The 18538-nt window shown below is 41.5% G+C and overlaps 3 protein-coding genes across 8 annotated transcripts; all 3 read left to right on the top strand.

The window, feature by feature from the left end:
• Positions 1 to 6942: 6942 nt before the first annotated feature.
• On the top strand, positions 6943 to 11527 carry LOC116192468 (probable galactinol--sucrose galactosyltransferase 1). The gene is made up of 13 exons (XM_031521021.1): positions 6943 to 7379; positions 7740 to 7990; positions 8084 to 8174; positions 8516 to 8564; positions 8682 to 8773; positions 8879 to 8986; positions 9088 to 9222; positions 9530 to 9940; positions 10041 to 10182; positions 10265 to 10332; positions 10436 to 10570; positions 10649 to 10866; positions 11000 to 11527. Exons 1-13 carry the CDS (start codon positions 7189 to 7191, stop codon positions 11371 to 11373), a joined length of 2265 nt encoding a protein of 754 aa, XP_031376881.1. The 5' UTR covers positions 6943 to 7188; the 3' UTR covers positions 11374 to 11527.
• Positions 11528 to 11731: 204 nt separating this feature from the next.
• Positions 11732 to 12386, top strand: LOC116192469 (oleosin 5). The gene has a single exon (XM_031521022.1). The coding sequence runs from the start codon at positions 11747 to 11749 to the stop codon at positions 12167 to 12169; it is 423 nt and encodes a 140-aa protein (XP_031376882.1). The 5' UTR covers positions 11732 to 11746; the 3' UTR covers positions 12170 to 12386.
• An 809-nt stretch (positions 12387 to 13195) lies between these two features.
• Positions 13196 to 18493, top strand: LOC116192106 (probable amino acid permease 7). 6 transcript variants are annotated; one of them, XM_031520551.1, is made up of 9 exons: positions 13196 to 13601; positions 13690 to 14431; positions 16183 to 16370; positions 16479 to 16712; positions 16800 to 16893; positions 16980 to 17194; positions 17369 to 17502; positions 17618 to 17845; positions 17935 to 18493. In XM_031520551.1, exons 3-9 carry the CDS (start codon positions 16298 to 16300, stop codon positions 18337 to 18339), a joined length of 1383 nt encoding a protein of 460 aa, XP_031376411.1. In that variant the 5' UTR covers positions 13196 to 13601; positions 13690 to 14431; positions 16183 to 16297; the 3' UTR covers positions 18340 to 18493. The 6 variants fall into 6 exon arrangements, with proteins under 6 accessions (XP_031376411.1, XP_031376410.1, XP_031376409.1 ...); XM_031520550.1 differs by having other exon boundaries at positions 13197 to 13601; positions 13695 to 14431; positions 16238 to 16370; XM_031520549.1 differs by having other exon boundaries at positions 13197 to 13601; positions 16238 to 16370.
• The last annotated feature ends 45 nt before the right edge of the window (positions 18494 to 18538 follow it).

The following is an 18538-nucleotide window of genomic DNA, read 5'->3' as shown; positions in this document are numbered from 1 at the left end:
AAGAGTTTTATACGAAGGTAAAAAAGTATGCCCTTTTTAGGGGATCATGCTCTGTGAGAATAATTATGTCAATAAAAGCGCCGGAGTTTTGAGAATGTGACTACTCACCACTTCAAATCTTTTTTTTTTTCCTGAAAAAATCTTCCCCATTTTCTTCCTTTCTCTTTTTGGTAGCTGGAAAACTTAGGGGTTGTTTTAAATTGGATTAGAGTTAACTCAACTCTATTGCAATTATGTGTATATATATATATATATATTTAATTGGATTGTAATAATAAAGTGGAGGGAGAAAATAAAAAAATAATGATTGTATTGTATGAAAAAAAGTGAAAAAAAAGTAATGAATAGTTGAAAGAAAATAATGATTGTATTTGTTGAATTGAATTGAAAATAAGTGAAGTTAAGTGAAGTGAAATAGAAAAAAAAAGTCTTCATTTCCAAACAAGGCCTTAATTCTTTCAAATATTATCACTCGTTGATTTTAATGTGAACATGAGAAATTCCAAATTATCCTTAAAGGCAGGGAAAAAATAAACAAAAGGAAATAAGTTGGGCAGGGTCCAACTTCAGCGATGGTAATTATTTTCAGAGTATGACTATTTTTACAATCATTGCTTCTTTTACCAAGATCAATTTTAAGAGCTTGGGAAGAAATGGATTTCATGTGTCCCTCATTTGGAACCAATAAGTGTAGTGTTCGATTCTCCAGTGCTTTATGCATTTGTTGTTTAGTTTTACACTTCCTTTTACTGAGCTTGTAAGAGGAATTTTGAAGTATCCACAATCTTCTAATTTTAAAAGTTAACTTTATTCACTTGTTTGTTTAGTCTTACACTTCATAAGCAGAATTTTAAAATATTCACTGTCTTCTAATTTAAAAAGTTAACTTTATTAGTCACAATATGATTTATTTATTTACTATTTCATACGATTTTTTTTTTTTGGTAATTGAAGATATTTGAGCTTTGGACCTCGAAGAGCTGAACATTAAACTTTGGAAATGTTCCAGGGGCCTCTGACCAGTTGAAGAGCTTTGGGCCTTGGCTTAAAGTTGGAAGGCCGAACCTAATGACGTATTTGCCCATAATCATCCACTTTTTTCTTCTTCTTTTTTTTTCCCGAAATGACTTGCGTCACTATATTACACCATCTTTTGATCATAATCGTCCACTTCATGCTAGTTAATTGAGTTAATGGATCATCCCGTTTGGAAATTAGAACATGCCACCTTTGAACCTTAAAAGGACTTTACATTGTCTGAAGCGGAGTGTCAATTCACCGAAATTTGTTCGACTGCTAGTATCATTCCAATTTCATCACAGGCCTCCTAAGAGACTAGCTCATGCGCTTGTTCTATTTAAGTAAGGTCTCAGATTGAAATCCTTGTAAATGCAGAAAATCCACGCTAGGAGAATTTTATCATTTATTAGGCCGACTTGACTCGATTGGATTAATTGGAATCCAATTGGAATTCCAGATATCAGAATTCACACAGAAAAAAAAAATCTCATGATCCCACCAGTAATCAAATCAATATAACACTAGACATCCTCCTACTGTAACACCCTCAAAAGAGGGCACTACTCCGTCTACACCAATGGTACCATAGATACAGGGGCTTGCAGAAAAAGCTCCAAGCCCATTATGCACGTTGCGCACGACCAGGCATCAACCATGGCAGTTCAGGCCCCGTACACTATATTGCTCATGCTCTACATCAATCGAAAAACCGTTGAGAATATAATGATTTACACCTCCACGAGTGGTGTCGGGATGTGCCAGCTCAGCTGACCTCCACCTATCCGCGGGGTCGCGATGCGCCATCTCAGCTCAGCTCGTTTGTGGCCAGCGTTGAGTGCTCATAGTGGTAGTTGCAACCCTGAGCTGGCTCCTCGTATTATCCAACGCGACCACACGCAATCTGCTCATCCATGCATATGAATATGATTGTGATTTATTAAATATACTAACCAAACACACTGGACTTTGCTGTTGTATGAAGTTGGCCATTCAGGGTCTCAAAGCTGATTCTGTCAACGTTCCACGTCACCTCCACGCATTTCCTCGAACTACACGTCACTCGGTTCCGCGTACGGCCTCCCCTTGGTCTCCAACACTCTCCATCTCCCCCAAGAAATTATTAGGTGAATCTAATCCACCACGTCATTCCGGAACCAGCTATTTAGATATTAAAGATCTAACAATTTGTGCACGTGTCATTATTTTAATGATTTAGTTCATGAATGACGTGGTGAATTAAGTTTATCTAATAATTTCTCCCTGCATATTATTTTTAATTTTCAATAAACCAATCACATAGATATTCTCTGAAGTTCTTATGCAGTGAAAACGGTTCGAAATTCACTAGAAACATGTTCGAAAAACATTTTGTATTCTCACAAAATAAAATTGTTTTCGATGAAAGGGAAAATTTGTTGATTCCTTTACATGCAACAGTCAAATATATATATATATTGACACCGATAGTCTATCATAAAAATGTTAACTTAATCATGTAAACTGTTTAGATGCTCTGGTGTATAGAATAAGTTCTTTTAACTGACATGTTCGGGCAAACATTTTCGAAAAGCCACAAAAATCCCAATTCACGAAGTAGATGCTTTTATTTCATGCCCTATTTTAATCGCATTGATGCGATCTGATCTGCTGCTAAGGCCAATCGCTACACGTGAAATCAAATAACATGCAGATCGCAGTCCTCGAATCTACTCGCATCAATCTAGTTCGTATAAATTCTAAAAATGAGTACAGAAAAAAAAAATTCAGTTTTCTAGACTCAATATCAAGTAGAGACCGCGCTCAACATTCACCAAAAGAGCATATCATCAGCAGCATCTGAAGCAACATACATTGTAGTCGATTGGGCAACCAACAACCGGCCTTGCGTGTGTAATATTGCATGGACATGATTAGAAGAGTTGAGCCCCAAGTGCACTCTCGTCCTCCCACTCCTCTCCAAATATAGAGGCTTCTACTACTACACACTGTAAAACCTAAGAAAACTCGCACAAGATCGAACGGCGAGTGCACGAGCGTACACGAGCACAAAGCCCTCCATTGACATGTCACTTTTATGTAATCTATAATGGAGTCCCGCAAGCCTAGGAAGAAAACGATTGACTGATCCACCATCTTTTTTTTGGGATTCCTCTTCTTCGGCACTTTTTTCCCTCAATAATCCGATGGTTACTAAGTATGGGATATAGTGTTATGAGAGCGCGACATGATATCCTAACACCACTTGCGTGAATTTTTTTTTTTTTTTATAATACTTGAATTCGAATTTTATTTAAGTAGAATAATCACCAAAGTAATTCATTCGGTGGATCTTGGTAATTTTGTAGGTGGCGAGCGGTTAAAAGTTGGGTTGGTGGATCTCGGGGGCGGTTGGTTAGAAGGGTCACATGTTCCTGTCGGGCGGGAGGGTTCACGGAACGTGCGCCGGGGCAGCTATTCCTGTCGTCTTCTCCGTCCTCTGAGTGTGTGTGTCTCTCTCCCCGTCGTAAAGTGAAAAAAAGTTAAAGTAGCCGACGGGAGGTATATCATTTTTTTGGTGGAAGGGAGATACAGATATATCATTTGATTGGACAAGTAAAAAAGTGAATGCGGTTTGATTTCTCGCCATCGGAAGATATTTTATTGCCCCTGCCACGTAGAAATCGAGGCATGAAGTCGTCCCTTTTCCACGGCTTTTCCCGGTGTCCTTGAGGCTAAAATTGAAGATTTGCAGCCCTATCTACCCAACGAAATAATCGCTTTTCCGCTTACATTAGTTAATTCAAGTAATTGGAAACTTATTATTCTTAAATAAAATTATAAATTTCAATTTTAAGGGATTTAATATAGTGATTAAGGAGGAACTCATGCATTCATTTGATTCCGAATTTGAAATCACTTGGAGCCACCAGAGCGCTTGACGCGATTACACATTCCGTGTGCTGCCGGGGTTCACGGAGGCTTGCGGATTAGTCCGGCAAAGCTCACCTGGGTCAGTAAAGAAAAAAGATTGCGAGTTCAAGTAATGTAAATAGATAAAATTATCCAGCTTGAGCTGAATTTATTAGGATGCATTGAACTTTCAGACAGTGTTATCAGAACCGGACCGGACCGTGCGGTTCGACCGGTCGGACCGGAAACCGAACACTTGTTCGGTCCGATTAGCTTAAAAACCGAAAATGCACAAACAGACCGGTGAACCTAAAAAATCGGCCGGTTTTTTGTTAAACCCATCGAACCCATTCGAACCGGCCGGTTGCATGGGTTCAGAATTTTTAAAGGAAATTTAAAATCTCCCGACCCTAACCGAAATCAAAATCAAAATCGATTGAAACCGTAGCCGCCTTCATCTTCAATCTTCACTGTCTTCCTTCTGCTTGAGGCCGAGCTTGGTGGTGACGATGGAGAAATGGTCCTGGGCGGTCTTGATGAGGACGTAGAAGTAGAAAAGGAGGAAGAGGGAGAGGGATGGGATGGAGAGGAGGGAGTTCTGGCGGAAGATGTAGTAATGGAAGCCGAAGTAGTTGATGATGCCATCACTGCGCTTGACCGAAGAACGAGATTTGGGGTTGTTGAAGAGTCCCCCGTGAGGAGGAGCTATGAGAGAGAATGGATCGGTGGGGAGATGAAGAGGAAGAGTGAGAAGAAAGAGACACAAGGCCGCAAGTTTCAGTTCTCCCGTTTATGTGGGGGTAGGAACTGGGTTTTCTCAGGTGAGCTCGAGCTCGTATTCCGTTTCCGAATTCTACCTCTCATCTGGTTGATTTTGTCCGTTGGGTGGTTTCTTTTCTGGGAAAGATCCGTCCTTTCTGTAGGTTTCATGTCCTCTGCTTGTCGCTTTGTGTTTGTCTGGTTCTTCCGCTGCTCTATTTCAGCTTGACTCAGCTCAGAGATTCAGTGATTAAGAAATGGTGGCAATTGTGTTTACTGAATTAATTAAAAATAAAAGATTTTTCATTTTGTTGGGTGTCCCAATTTCAATCCACTTCTTGCTTACTTTAGTCCATAGTATGATTTCCATAAATAGGAGGAAGACAACCTCTTGGAGTGAACGACAAGCCCCCGGCTGCCACCAATTTCATCCTCTTTGATCTCTACAATTCCTTCTCCTCAGTGCTCAATGCCAAAGGTACTCATCTCTCGACAACTTGCAACTATGCATACAATCGACATTTGTATATATGTCTTATACATGTAATGTAGTTGTCAACCGTATGCTGATGTCTTTTTGGTCTGTAGGAAATTCGACATTTCAGAACCTGCTAAAGCCGTGTTGTGTCGGCACAGGGTCTGCTCAAATCCTGAGCGTAGATAGTAAAACGGGGGAGAAGAAGTACAGTGTCTGCTCAAATCCTGAGCGTGCCTTCTTCTGGGACATGGTCCATCCTACACAAGAGGGATGGAGGGCACTTAGCAAAAAAAAAAAAAGAGGGATGGAGGGCTGTATTCTCCCAATTGATGAACCCTCTTCAACAACTCTTTAAGGACATATGAATCATTAATCAGCTAGCATCAATTCATGTTTGTTCGGATTAATGTAATAACAACTTACTCCTCTTTCCTTCTATGTCTCCATCCTTTCCATGTCAAAAGAAATCTAATATTCTATCTTTTCTTGTATTTTTCAATTTTTTGACACATATTAATTATTATCTAATATTTATTACTATTTTCTTATGTTTTATGTTATTTTCTTAAAATAATAAATATTTATTTATTTTATAATTAAACATGCAGTCCGACCCGTCGAACCCCTGGTTGAACCCATAAACCCATGAACCCATACCTCGGCCGGTTCGATGTCCGGTCCGGTTCTGATAACACTGCTTTCAGATACAAAAAAAAAATCACTTTTCTATACCTACCAAAAATAAAAATAAAAAGTTTACTTTACCTCCCGACTAAATTTACCGTCTTAGAGTCCGTTAATAAATGCAGTAGAGGTTACATAAATGTTGTATCTAGTGATATTTAAGTAGAAATATTATTTGATAAATTATTTTAAAATCAATCATGATTTGATTATTTATATAACTTTTAATAACGAAATTAAGTTTGATTTGAGGAGATGAAAATAAAAATAGTTGAAAAAAGTATGTGAAAAAAATTGAACAAGAAGATAAAAAAATAATGATTGTATTGTTGAATTGAGGAAAAAATACTGAAATTGAGGAAAACTGTTAAATAGTTAAGAAAATTTAGTATTAAAAATTAATTATAATAATAAATAGAAAAAGTATGAGAGAGAATTTAAAGAAAAATGTAAAAAAGTAATGAAATTGAATTAAATAAAATTTATTTTTTAAACAAGCAATGATTGTAAACATGAATTTTTCTAGCATATTAATAATTGCTCTTTAAAATTGTTTCTTCTTATTTTCTATTTCAACCATCAATTTAATTTCAACACTTTTAAATTGTTATTTTTTTTCAAAGATTTCAAATTATTTTGAAATCAATACTTATTTTTCAGCAATCATATTTTCAATATTTTTACATTAATAACCACTCTCAAACCAAGTCTGATCATATCACGAATTCATCATTTATAAAATGGAGGATTTTATCATTGACGACAGTCCTGCAATACATTAATTACACCACCATCTGCGCGAGGATCACTGCTAGGAGGAGCCATATTCATGAACACATATACGATAAGTTAATTCATATAAAAAATAATAGATATCACAAATTCGGTGAATCATAAGGATCTCATCAAAAAATCCACGTGATATAAAATGAAAATATTAATCATTTCAAAATCGAATGCCTAGAAATAAATCATTTATGATATGACAGAAATCACTATCGTCACGAATGACAAAATCTCGAGAATTTTCGGGATATACAATTCAAAGCCATGTGAGTTGGTTGTGATATGATAGCAGACGTGTGAGGAGGATTGAATCAGCCCGCGGTCCTTGGAATTTGCGTGATGAAATGCATGAACCGTTTGACGTCCTTGGAGGGCCGCAACTGCAATTGCAATTTTCGGGAGCTCCTTATTATGGCAAAATCTTTACGATTTCTTCGCGTATAAATACCCGCCCGGGCTCCTCGCACATCCCACAACACAAGACCCCACTCGTGATCTTTGATGCAAAAACCCCTCCCGTTTCCTTAATCATTGTCGGGTTTTTCCCTCTTGTTCCTCTGCGTTGAGGAGCCATGACGGTCGGGGCAGGGATCACTGTCTCCGATGGGAGGTTGATGGTGCTGGGGAGCTGCGTCCTTACTGATGTTGATAGGAACATCGAGGTCACCCCTGCCCCCGGTGGCGCATTGGTCAACGGTGCCTTCCTCGGCGTCCGCTCCGACCAGGTCGGCAGCCGCCGCGTCTTCCCCGTCGGCAAGCTCGAGTAATAAGCCACCGCTCTCATTTTCGAGTTTTTCTTTCTTTCTTTTTTCCGGCGGGAGTGACGCCTTTGGGTTCCTCTCTTGCTTTTAAATTTTCGGTGGATTCAACCGGCGAAGAAACAGGGCAAAGCTCTGATTTTTATGACATTTGACGGTTTAACTTCTTCGGGATATGCCACATTTCCTTGCCGGTTTCGTGGTGGATGGGAACTCACATGCATGATCATCAAGGCTCTGACAGCAGTTTAAACATGGGATCATTTTACGAGTCGAGGATCACTTGTTGCTGATGTTTCTGTTCATAATGCTGAAGGGTAGTAGTTTAGTTCCGTGGTTTAACTCGGACACTTCTTGGCCTGCAGGGGACTGCGGTTTATGTGCCTGTTCCGGTTCAAGTTATGGTGGATGACTCAGAGGATGGGCAACTGTGGCCGGGATATCCCGTTCGAGACCCAGTTTCTAATAGTTGAAGCGCGAGACGGCTCTCACTTCGGTGAGGATGGTGCAGAGCAATCCGCTCTTTATGTTGTTTTCTTGCCGATTCTCGAAGGAGATTTCCGAGCGGTTCTACAGGGGAATGAGCAGAATCAGATGGAGATCTGTTTGGAGAGCGGTGAGGAATCAGACCATCGATCCTTGTTAGTTTGATCTTCCCGATGATTAGTCATAAAAAATTTAATCTGTTTCTTTGTATTCTTATGTGCAGGAGACCCTTCGGTCACTGGGTTCGAAGGGAGCAATTTGGTTTTCATGGCAGCAGGCCCTGACCCCTTCGATGTCATCACAAATGCTGTCAAGTAAGTTCTCCGGTAACAACTAGCAAATTGCCATGTAGTTTGCCAGGATAGTGCATTAAGAGTTGCAGAAGCTTTCGGGAAGGAAATATTTTGATTCGTAGAATTTATTCTGCCGTCCTGCGTGTTTTCCTAAATTCTATAGACAAAAGTATGCAATACGTAGAATCATGATGAAATCATTTTTCTGGCTCTTCCATTGGAGAGTTGAATAAATTAATCGTTTTGTGGCAAACTCGATCAATGAAAGTTTTTTGGGAGAAAAAACCACTTTGGTGTTTACCTTCTTATACCAGCAGATGAATATACAGGACGGTTTATTAACTTCTTGTTCGTATCTACAGATCAGTTGAGGGACATCTGCAGACGTTTTCTCACCGTGAGAGGAAAAAGGTACGTAAGCTCTCTTCTCAAGAGACAAATCAAATTAGTCAAAGCTACATTAGTTTGGTCCCAATCCTAAAATGCAGTTCCCGTAATTTTTTGTTTGTGTTACTTGTCATGATTTAGATGCCCGACATGCTAAACTGGTTTGGATGGTGCACATGGGATGCTTTCTACACTGAGGTCACTGCAGAAGGTGTGAAACAAGGATTAGAGAGGTATGCTTTTTATCATCCCGTCATTAAAAATGCCCGCTTGAACATGCTTTTGGAATAACTTGATGGGAGTTAGACTTCAATCTTTATGGTCTGTTGCTGTTGCAGTTTGGAGAATGGTGGCATACCCCCGAAGTTCATTATTATAGATGATGGATGGCAATCAGTTGGAATGGATCCAGCTAGCATCGAGTCGAAGGCTGATAACACGGCAAAGTTCGTCTCTTAACTGAATCAACTTCTTTCCATTTTTTTTTTCTTGATGTTTATTTCGGTATTTGATCATTGATTTTGCTTGGCCATACTGTGTTCTCCAGCTTTGCGAACAGATTAACCCACATCAAGGAAAACCACAAATTCCAGAAAGATGGCAAAGAGGGAAGCAGAGTGGAAGATCCTGCACTTGGCCTTTGCCATATTGTCACCGAGATCAAGGATAAACATAATCTAAAGTATGATTCATCATCTATTTGATTGACTTGCTGGGCTTGCAGGATTGAAGATTCTCTATCGTTAGGGGTAGTACTTATAAAGATGAGAAAAGATAATGGATGAGTTTGATGGGAAACTAAACATGGAAAACGAAAAGGTCCGAGGAAGATATATTAAAGCCTTCGAAATCCTAAGTTCCATGGACTAATGGGGCGTTTACGGACTAATATTAGGTTTATAAAGAGTCTTTCCTCGTGAGAAACAATTTAAATAAATAAAGATGGTTCTTGCCTGGAAAAGTTTTTAATCCCCATTGCACGATTTCAGGTATGCATACGTATGGCATGCAATAACTGGTTACTGGGGTGGTGTGAGGCCTGATGTCACCGAAATGAAACATTACGAGTCAAAAATGACCTACCCCGTTTCGTCCCCAGGAGTACAGTCCAACGAGCCCTGTGATGCTCTGAACAGCATCACAACCAACGGGCTTGGTCTTGTGAATCCTGAGAAAGTCTACAGCTTCTACAATGAGCTCCACTCCTACCTTGCCTCTGCGGGTATCGACGGGGTCAAGGTGGATGTTCAAAACATCCTCGAAACCCTTGGGGCAGGTCATGGTGGAAGGGTGAATCTTGCCAGGAATTACCATAAGGCGCTAGAGGCATCGATTTCTAGGAACTTCCCCGACAATGGAATCATATCGTGTATGAGTCACAACACGGATGGTTTGTACAGGTACTAGTTTCCTCTTTATCTTTATCTTTTTTTTTTTCAATAACGTTCAACTGTTTTTGCAATTGAAATTAATTGTTCTGGGGTAATTCTGGATTTTCAGTGCAAAGCGTTCAGCTGTTATTAGGGCTTCCGACGATTTCTGGCCGAAGGATCCAGCATCTCATACAATTCATATCGCATCGGTTGCTTATAACACTGTTTTTCTAGGAGAATTCATGCAACCTGACTGGGATATGTTTCATGTAAGCAAAGAATAAGATTTTATGCTAGAAATTATCTTCTCTGATTTCACGCCTCTAAATCCATGTTGTTTTCTGATCGTAGAGCTTACATCCGATGGCCGAATATCATGGCGCAGCCCGAGCTGTCGGTGGATGTGCCATTTATGTCAGGTACAATATCATGTGCAGACTCAATATCAGCTTGATATTGACCTCGTACAATAATGGAGTAGTTCATTGCAGACTCAATACCAAATCTCTCTGTTTGATGCAGTGATAAGCCTGGGCAACATGACTTCGATTTGCTAAGAAAACTCATACTACCTGATGGTTCGATATTGAGGGCCAGACTCCCAGGCAGACCGACTAGAGATTGTTTGTTCGCTGATCCTGCACGAGATGGAAAAAGGTTAAAAAGAAAACTTTAACACAAAGGCCGTGTCATATGTTGGTTCTATAATTAACTGATGAAGTCCTTACATTGCAGCCTTTTGAAGATATGGAACTTGAACGATTTCTCGGGGGTCATGGGAGTTTTCAACTGCCAAGGAGCAGGGTGGTGCAGAGTTGGAAAGAAAAATCTCATTCACGATGAACAGCCCGGCACAATTACCGGCGTAATTAGGGCTCAAGATGTCGATTATCTTCCCAAGGTTGCTGGTGATGGGTGGACTGGGGATACCATCGTGTTCTCCCATCTTCAAGGTATAACTTCAATCAATTGATAGATTCTTAATTCTCGTTGTTGGACCACCTCAGTGGTTACTGATGCTCAATGAGTTCCCCGAAAATGTTAAGAGCAATTTACGAACAATTGTTCTTTTCCTGGCAATTTCAGGGGAGGTGGTTTATCTTCCTAAGAACGCATCTATGCCAGTAACACTGAAAGCCCGCGAGTACGAAGTCTTCACGGTGGTCCCTGTCAAGGATATATCCAGCGGGGCCACATTCGCTCCCATTGGTCTTGTCAAGATGTTCAATTCAGGTGGAGCGATCAAGGAGGTCAAGTATGAGACCTTGAGTGGGTCGGTGGAGTTGAAAGTTCGCGGGTGTGGCCTATTCGGCGCCTATGCATCTGTCCGTCCCCGGAGAGTGCTCGTGGACTCCAAGGAGGTAAAGTTTGGCTACGAAGAAGGATCTGGTCTGGTTACATTTAATTTGCCGGTACCTGCACAGGAGCTGTACCGGTGGAATATAGTTATGGATCTGTAGCGGGGCTTTAGAGTTCATTGTTTTCCAATTCTTCGTGGCCGGGTCAATGTGACATCAATATGGCTGCTGTTCGATTCTTCGATGACTTGTACGATTGACTCCGACATGATTCTTATCAATGAGATCCGATTTGCTCTTAGAAATTACAGTAAAATTTGCACATTAGTGAATCGAAGTAGCTTCAATTGAACAGTACGTGGGCAGAGATGTGATGCTCATTCATCATCATCATATCCAAAATGAACAACAAAATAAATGACAGATGACACGTGTCAGGTTCTTGCATCAATTAGATGCCACGTGGCTCCCTCCACAAGTGCCACATAAGATCTATTCAACTTATAAGACTCATCCCAGGACGATTGCTTTAAGGATGAGACCGGTCGATAGCTATCCCAAGCAAAGCAAGAAAATGGAGGATGAGAATGTCATGATTGAAAGACATGAAACGGGCAGGCTCGCCGTCGGCTTCCCCAGCCACATCCCGGCCAGGTCCGTCCTTGGCGGGATCCTGGTGGGATTGGCTGTCGGGGGGCCACTGTTTGGAATGATGGGGTTCAGCTTCCTCGCGTCCACGACCCTCCTCCTAGTGAGCTCGCCGCTGCTCCTGCTATTCAGCCCCCTGCTGCTCAGTGCGGCCCTGGTCCTTGCAGGGGCATTGGCAGGGTTCGGGGCAGCAGCTCTCATGGCAGTTGCTGGCATGTCCACCCTGGGATGGGTGTTCTGGGAGCTCGGAACACTTCAGAGGTTCCATCCGGAGATTAGCACAGCCGCAGCGGAACAGTGGAGCAGTTAACTGACTGGGATGATGATCCTAGGCAGAACAAGAAAAGGAAAAAAAACAGTTATCGGTTATCGGGCTTTCGGTTGGTCTCTTTTTCGGAATGATCTTGTAAGGACTCTATAATACGTTCGTTCTGGACCTCGTTAATATCGTGTAATTGATGTACAATGACCTTATGATATTGTATTGATTTCACTTATGCGATCGAAATGGCACCTTTCTCACTTAATTCCTATTTCTGCAAATGGAAGCATCGACCGTACGCAATTTGCAATTATTAGAGGATAGGGACGTGATATGAATGCAGTGTATTTGTATCGACACGTGGTGGAAGGAATTTAATGTTGGTATCATTTTTATTAATATTATTAGGCAGATATATATACATCCACCTGCCAAATATGATTAGGCAGATAATGTACGTATCTGCCTAATAGGTAATGATGGTGTGCACAATTGGTAAAGGATATGGATTTAACGCTCCCTTCTTTATGGGTACGAAAAATGCAGTTTCTTCTTCCGGTGAGATATGCGATACGCAAATTTGCGAATGATTGAATGTGACATGAATTTCGTGCCCATATCTTTACAAATACACACATACCCTAACAAGTTCAAACTAATCTTGATTTACTAAGGGCATAGAACTGCTATTCAATATGCCTCAAATCCTTATTCTTTCATTTCATTTCAGTATGTTCCATAAACGATTATGTGTGACTCGGATATTAAGGAGTCTTGCTCCTATTGTCGAGGTTCTGGGACGAATCCCGTTGGGAGATCGTGAAAGTCCAAAAGGTTATTGTCATGGATATATGCTCGCTTTGCACGCGTAGATGACCTTGGACCACTCCGTGAAGAGATTCTGGATAGCCTTAAGTTTATGAGATCCCGAACGGTCGGAACCTATCAAATTTTTTTCCTCAAATCGTGGGCTTTACCTCAGACCCGATTTTCTCAACCCTAACTTGGTCTGATTTTCGTTTGATATCAAATATTTTAAAAATTACAATATGACCTAAACTTTTTTTTATCTTTTTCAAAATCCACCCCGCCCTTTCTCTCTCTTTCTCTCTCTTCCTTCTCCACTGTCTTCTCTCTTCTGCAACACCAAAAGACCGATCGGCCTCTCTCTCTCCATCTCAAGGACGATCACCGAGCCCCAAACCTCACCTATCGATCCTAGGGTTTCCGATTTCCACTTCATAATCTGAAGATCGAGGCCAAGTTCACCGTTTCCAATGGAAGCCTGACTCCATGGAACCTCTGACGAGATAATCGGTGGGAACTGGCGGAGAGGAGTCATGTCCATTTACCAAAGAACAAGACTCTGATTCTGATCCTCGTGTCTCTCTGTCTTCTCGGAGCGACTGAGCTGACGGGTCATGGATTTCGCCAGCTGCCCGTTCTGCGACTCGACGGTCCCGTCCTCAGAGCTTGAAAGGTCCAAACTTTTCCCTTTCTCCGCGTCAATTTTTACAGCATTGCGAGCTATTCGGGTGGCCGGAGACTCTCACGCTAGTATTTTGCAGATCAGTAACGAAGATGGTGAGAGAGTCGCAGATCTGCAAATCATCGCTATCTTCCCACGGACCTCGAGCAAATCATCCTCCTCCATGAACAGTGCAGGGGGAAGAAGAAGAACGAAGATGGTGACGTCCTTGGCGGAAGGGAGAGTGGTCTTGATGAGGAGAGGGCGGGCTCGGGGACATGAACGGTGGAGTGGGGGAGGAGATGATGAACAGTGACGTGGAGGAGGGGTGGGGCAAAATTGAAAATTTCGAAAATGTTTTGGTCATTTTGAAATTTTAAAAGTTTGTAGCGAGGTAGAAACGAAGTATAATTTCGTTTCCAAACAGGCTCTAAATCACTCAAATCAATGCCAATTGCCCGTATAAAGAATGTTTTGGCATTTGCCAGAGGAGACAAACGTTGCTTCTCTTCCATCAGCCTCTCGCCACTAGTAGCCTATCTATCTATGTATACCACTCTCTCAATATCTTCACACGAACATCCAAAGCCTCCCATATGATTCTCTAAGCAGGTCCCCGGCTCGTGTTGATAGGATTCGACTCGCCTAAATGGTGTGCGTCTTGTTCGTTGAATCACCATACATAGATATCCTTTCTTGCCTTCCCCATCTGCAGATACGGAGGACCGAAGTCGATTCATTCGGCGATATTATCTTCACACGATCGGTATCTATGTTTCGGACTTTCTCGTAGATTGCATCACCTGCCTCCTGATTAGCAGCAGAAACCGCAAACGCAGTGTGTGAGTTCTCTTCTTCATCTCGATTTATGTTGAAATTTCTGAATTTTAGTATTCGTGAGGTTGCTTCTGTCCTTTTTCATCATTGTTCTTGTGGCCTTGTGGAGTTGTTTCTTGCGAAGACATTGTCTGTCCTGCCTTGTTTATTTCCTCTGATCATTTAACATAGGACCGTGGCTGATTTCTCGAATCTGGATGGTTTCAATCGTGCTCTTCTTCTCAGTTAATCTTTATACATGGTTTTGAGCTGAACAACATAAGAAGTCTCGGAAATCACAGGAGGACAGAAGTCTCTGCTTCGACTCCCCATAGGATCTATGTCACGAGATTATAATAAACATTTATCCGAAGCTCGGCAGAAAATGCGCCGTGTCCAATGAATTTTCATACCGGAAAATGTCCACGGTCGTCGTTAGCCTCCCGTGCCAGTCACATAGACAGGTTTTCACCAGTTTGTGGACGTAAACCATTCGGATGGATAAAATACCGAGAGGTGTAGCGATGATGACCTTCGCGAAATACAGCTCTTTAATTGTTCAATGATTTTTTTGGGATTTGTCTATGGGGATTCAAACGAAAAGTCCTTATCTTCTTCGTTTGTCTTCTTGTTTCTTAATTCAACAACTTGAGCTGTCCCAGTCAACACTGTTCCGTCGATATTCCTTCTTGATCCGTGTGGACAACAGATGTCGGACTGTGCTCATTTTCAATCACCTACCTCTCTTCCGTAATCATCTGTTCAACATTTTTCGTCGACTAATCAAAAGTTCCCATCTTTTTGCTCCTCTGACTAATCAAAAGGAAACCCACTTTTCTCCATCACCATTCGACAGTGTCTTTGAGCTCAGCCTGTTGAAGGTTCAAAGCCAACCCAACATGGAATAATCTCTCTTGGGGCAAAGACAAAACTTTCTTCTCAGTTCACTCACCTTTTCAATAAAGCGGTAAATGAGGGGCTTGACAATTTGAGCCACGGCCATCCCTTTGTCCCCATTCTGATTTCCAAGATTCCCATGCCCTTCCCTTCTTCCAATCCAATCATCTTAATGGTAAGTACAGCAGTCAGTAATTGGTCCAAATCCTGGGATACTATTCCGGGAGCGGGAACTTTCCAATTCTTATCAAACCCCGGTAGAAAACAGAGAGTTGCATCGCACTTTGCGCACAGTTCCGGTAACTTGGAGTCGGCGCATTTCGTGAACTGCAGTCCGACACAGTTCTGTTATCTAATCTCTGCCAGAATCACAGTCGGCCATTGGGCCGGAGAAGGTTGTCTTTCCATTGTTCGAGCTTTCCTTGTCAATGCCACCCAGTAAGCCAGTTATGGAAGTTATATCCCCCCTTTATCCACACGTACAGATATGGCAAAACCATGAAAATAGATTATACGATATTTAGGATATCCTAGAGTTCAATTTTATCTTAAAGGATATTTAAGATATTCGAGGATTTCCTGCGAATATGTCTCATGATTTTTTTTAAAAATTTTGCTAAGATATTTTCTTGTGATATGTATGATATATGATATGTATAATATATATATATGTGTGCGCGCGCGCGCGCGCGTGTATGTGTGGAGGCCTAGTAAATCAATTAAAGATTTTGTGAAGCAAATTACTCTCTCGAAACATAGTTATTGGTCATCTACATACTTGGGTTGTCTTCGGGGAAGATCTTATCTGGTTGCTTTAATTGCTAACAGTATCGAAATTTTCCTGTCTGAGATTGGTTTTTCGGTTTTTTTGGTTATGTAGACATATATAGGATTGGCTTCTGACCCTGTTGCTCTATAAAACTGCTGTGCTTCAGTCACTCCACACATGGTATAAGGAATCCCGCCGAATATTTTGCAAATTCTTCTGCTTGGATATGGCTCTTCATGATCAGTCCCTCGAGCTTGCCGATCCGTTATTGGACGATGATGGCCGTCTGAGGAGAACAGGTAGTGTATTTTGCATGTTACTACTATGGCTACATTCGTTAATGAATCAAGTGAGGAACATATTTTAATCACGGCATAGAACTTGAGCTTTCTGTGGTTCTCGAGCAGGAACCTTGGGGACTTGTGTTGCTCATATCATCACTGGTGTTATTGGCTCTGGAGTTCTGTCCTTAGCTTGGAGCGTCGCACAGTTGGGGTGGATAGGGGGCCCTGTTGCCTTGCTTTGCTTCGCTATCATCACCTATTTCTCAGCTTCCAAGCTTGCCGACTGCTACCGCTATCCCGATTCCGTTAATGGGAAGAGAAATTATTCTTACATGGATGCTGTGCGAGTGAACCTTGGTAGGAAAACTTCTTTTTTATGTTTTTTTTTTCCCCAGGGAATATTATATGCATCGTAATTATCTGATAACGAATGATTCATTTCAGGCTACAAAAGGATGTTGCTTTGCGGTTTCCTTCAGTATCTGAGCATGTTTGTCACAGGAGTTGCTTATGTGATCACTGTTTCAACCTGTATGAGGTATCACTGATCGGGATTGTCGCGGTTGTCTTTGATTTTGGCATTTGCTTCGATACGACGATGATTTTACTCATCTATGGATGCAGGGCTCTTCTCAAGGCAAACTGTTACCACAGAGAAGGACACCAGGCCAGTTGCAAGTCTAGTGATGCTTTCTATATGCTGATATTCGGAGCTGTTCAGATAGTCATGTCGCAGATTCCTGATTTCCAAAACATGGAGTGGCTCTCTTGGGTGGCCACTATCATGTCCTTCTGTTACTCGACTGTCGGACTTGGACTAGGTTTAGCAAAAGTAATCGGTCTGTACTCTCTCTGCAGCCTTTTCCTTCTGAGATGATCCATCTTTTGTCATGTGTGGGAGGAAAACTTCGATATTATACAGCATATGGTTTGATTGGTTCTTCCTCAGCATATAAAAAGGATTTTTCTCAATTTTTTCCTTACCAAGTATTATATGTTTTTGGAAATTGCAGGAAAAGGGAAATTCGAGGGAGGAATCACGGGCGTTCGAATGTCTGGTCCCGCTAAAAAAACATGGACAGTCTTTGAGGCATTAGGAGATGTTGCCTTTGCCTACCCTTACACTCTCATTCTTCTCGAGATACAGGTGCACTTTGACTTTTAGACATTTGATCGGATGACAGAAGTTGTTATTAATGCGGGCCGATGGTAAGCTTTGGGTCATGAATATCCTTTAGACATGAGTTGTTCATTGTATGAAGGATACCTTGAAGTCGCCTCCACCGGAGAACAAGACAATGAAGAAGGGATCGTTGCTTGCAATCATTGTGACCACTTTCTTTTACTTTGCCTGTGGGTGCTTCGGGTATGCAGCCTTAGGGGATAGCACGCCCGGAAATCTCCTGACTGGATTTGGATTCTACGAGCCCTTCTGGCTGATCGACTTTGCTAATGTCTGCATCATTATGCATTTGGTGGGAGGATATCAGGTACTTGACAGCACACTTCGATCACATATCGTATCATGAACTCTCATATATTCTGTTGCTGACATGTTTATGACCTTTTCTTCTCTCAGATATACAGTCAACCGATATTTGCCACATTTGAGCTGTGGTTCGCGAGGAAATTCCCAAACAGCGGGTTCATCAGCACGTTCTATACGATGAAATCTCCCATCATCCCGTCATTCCGCATCAGTCTGTTCAGGCTCTTTTTTAGGACATCGTACGTAGCATCCACGGTTGGGATCGCATTGGCCTTCCCGTATTTCAACTCGATCCTCGGAGTGTTGGGGGCAATCAACTTTTGGCCTCTGGCGATATACTTCCCATTTGAAATGTACATCTTGCAGAGGAAGATCACGGCCTGGTCTAGGGAATGGGTTGCCCTGAGGACACTAAGCTTAATCTGCTTGATAGTGAGTCTTTTGGGCTTTGTAGGGTCTTTTGTTTCAATCATTAGTGCCAAATTTAACCTTTAACTCTGTTCTTCAGCATACACAGTCGGCATCAGACTCGAGTCTTGATATAATATGTAGTGCTCGACCCATTTATTTAAAGGGTCCGTTTCGATTCGGTCTGCAGAGTTTGTCTGCAGCTTCATAAATGCCATCTTTTCGGTTATTATAGTCTCAATGATACCCTTGTTGTATGTTGTGGCACAGCCCAATTTGCAATCCC

Source organism: Punica granatum, chromosome 1 (genome assembly GCF_007655135.1).
Source record: "Punica granatum isolate Tunisia-2019 chromosome 1, ASM765513v2, whole genome shotgun sequence".
Taxonomy (NCBI): Eukaryota; Viridiplantae; Streptophyta; class Magnoliopsida; order Myrtales; family Lythraceae; genus Punica; species Punica granatum.
This window is presented reverse-complemented; position numbering and strand designations above follow the sequence as displayed.

What these genes read in the sequence shown, in the direction of transcription:
- LOC116192468 (XM_031521021.1), top strand. Translation starts at nt 7,189, where the DNA reads ATGACGGTCGGGGCAGGGATCACTGTCTCCGATGGGAGGTTGATGGTG. An exon ending in GTGAAACAAGGATTAGAGAG is followed by an intron (nt 8,774 to 8,878) that starts GTATGCTTTTTA and finishes TTGCTGTTGCAG; the next exon opens with TTTGGAGAATGGTGGCATAC. An exon ending in CGTGTTCTCCCATCTTCAAG is followed by an intron (nt 10,867 to 10,999) that starts GTATAACTTCAA and finishes TGGCAATTTCAG; the next exon opens with GGGAGGTGGTTTATCTTCCT.
- LOC116192469 (XM_031521022.1), top strand. Translation starts at nt 11,747, where the DNA reads ATGAGACCGGTCGATAGCTATCCCAAGCAAAGCAAGAAAATGGAGGAT.
- LOC116192106 (XM_031520547.1), top strand. Translation starts at nt 15,442, where the DNA reads ATGCCCTTCCCTTCTTCCAATCCAATCATCTTAATG. An exon ending in TGGCCGTCTGAGGAGAACAG is followed by an intron (nt 16,371 to 16,478) that starts GTAGTGTATTTT and finishes GTTCTCGAGCAG; the next exon opens with GAACCTTGGGGACTTGTGTT. An exon ending in TCATTCTTCTCGAGATACAG is followed by an intron (nt 17,503 to 17,617) that starts GTGCACTTTGAC and finishes CATTGTATGAAG; the next exon opens with GATACCTTGAAGTCGCCTCC.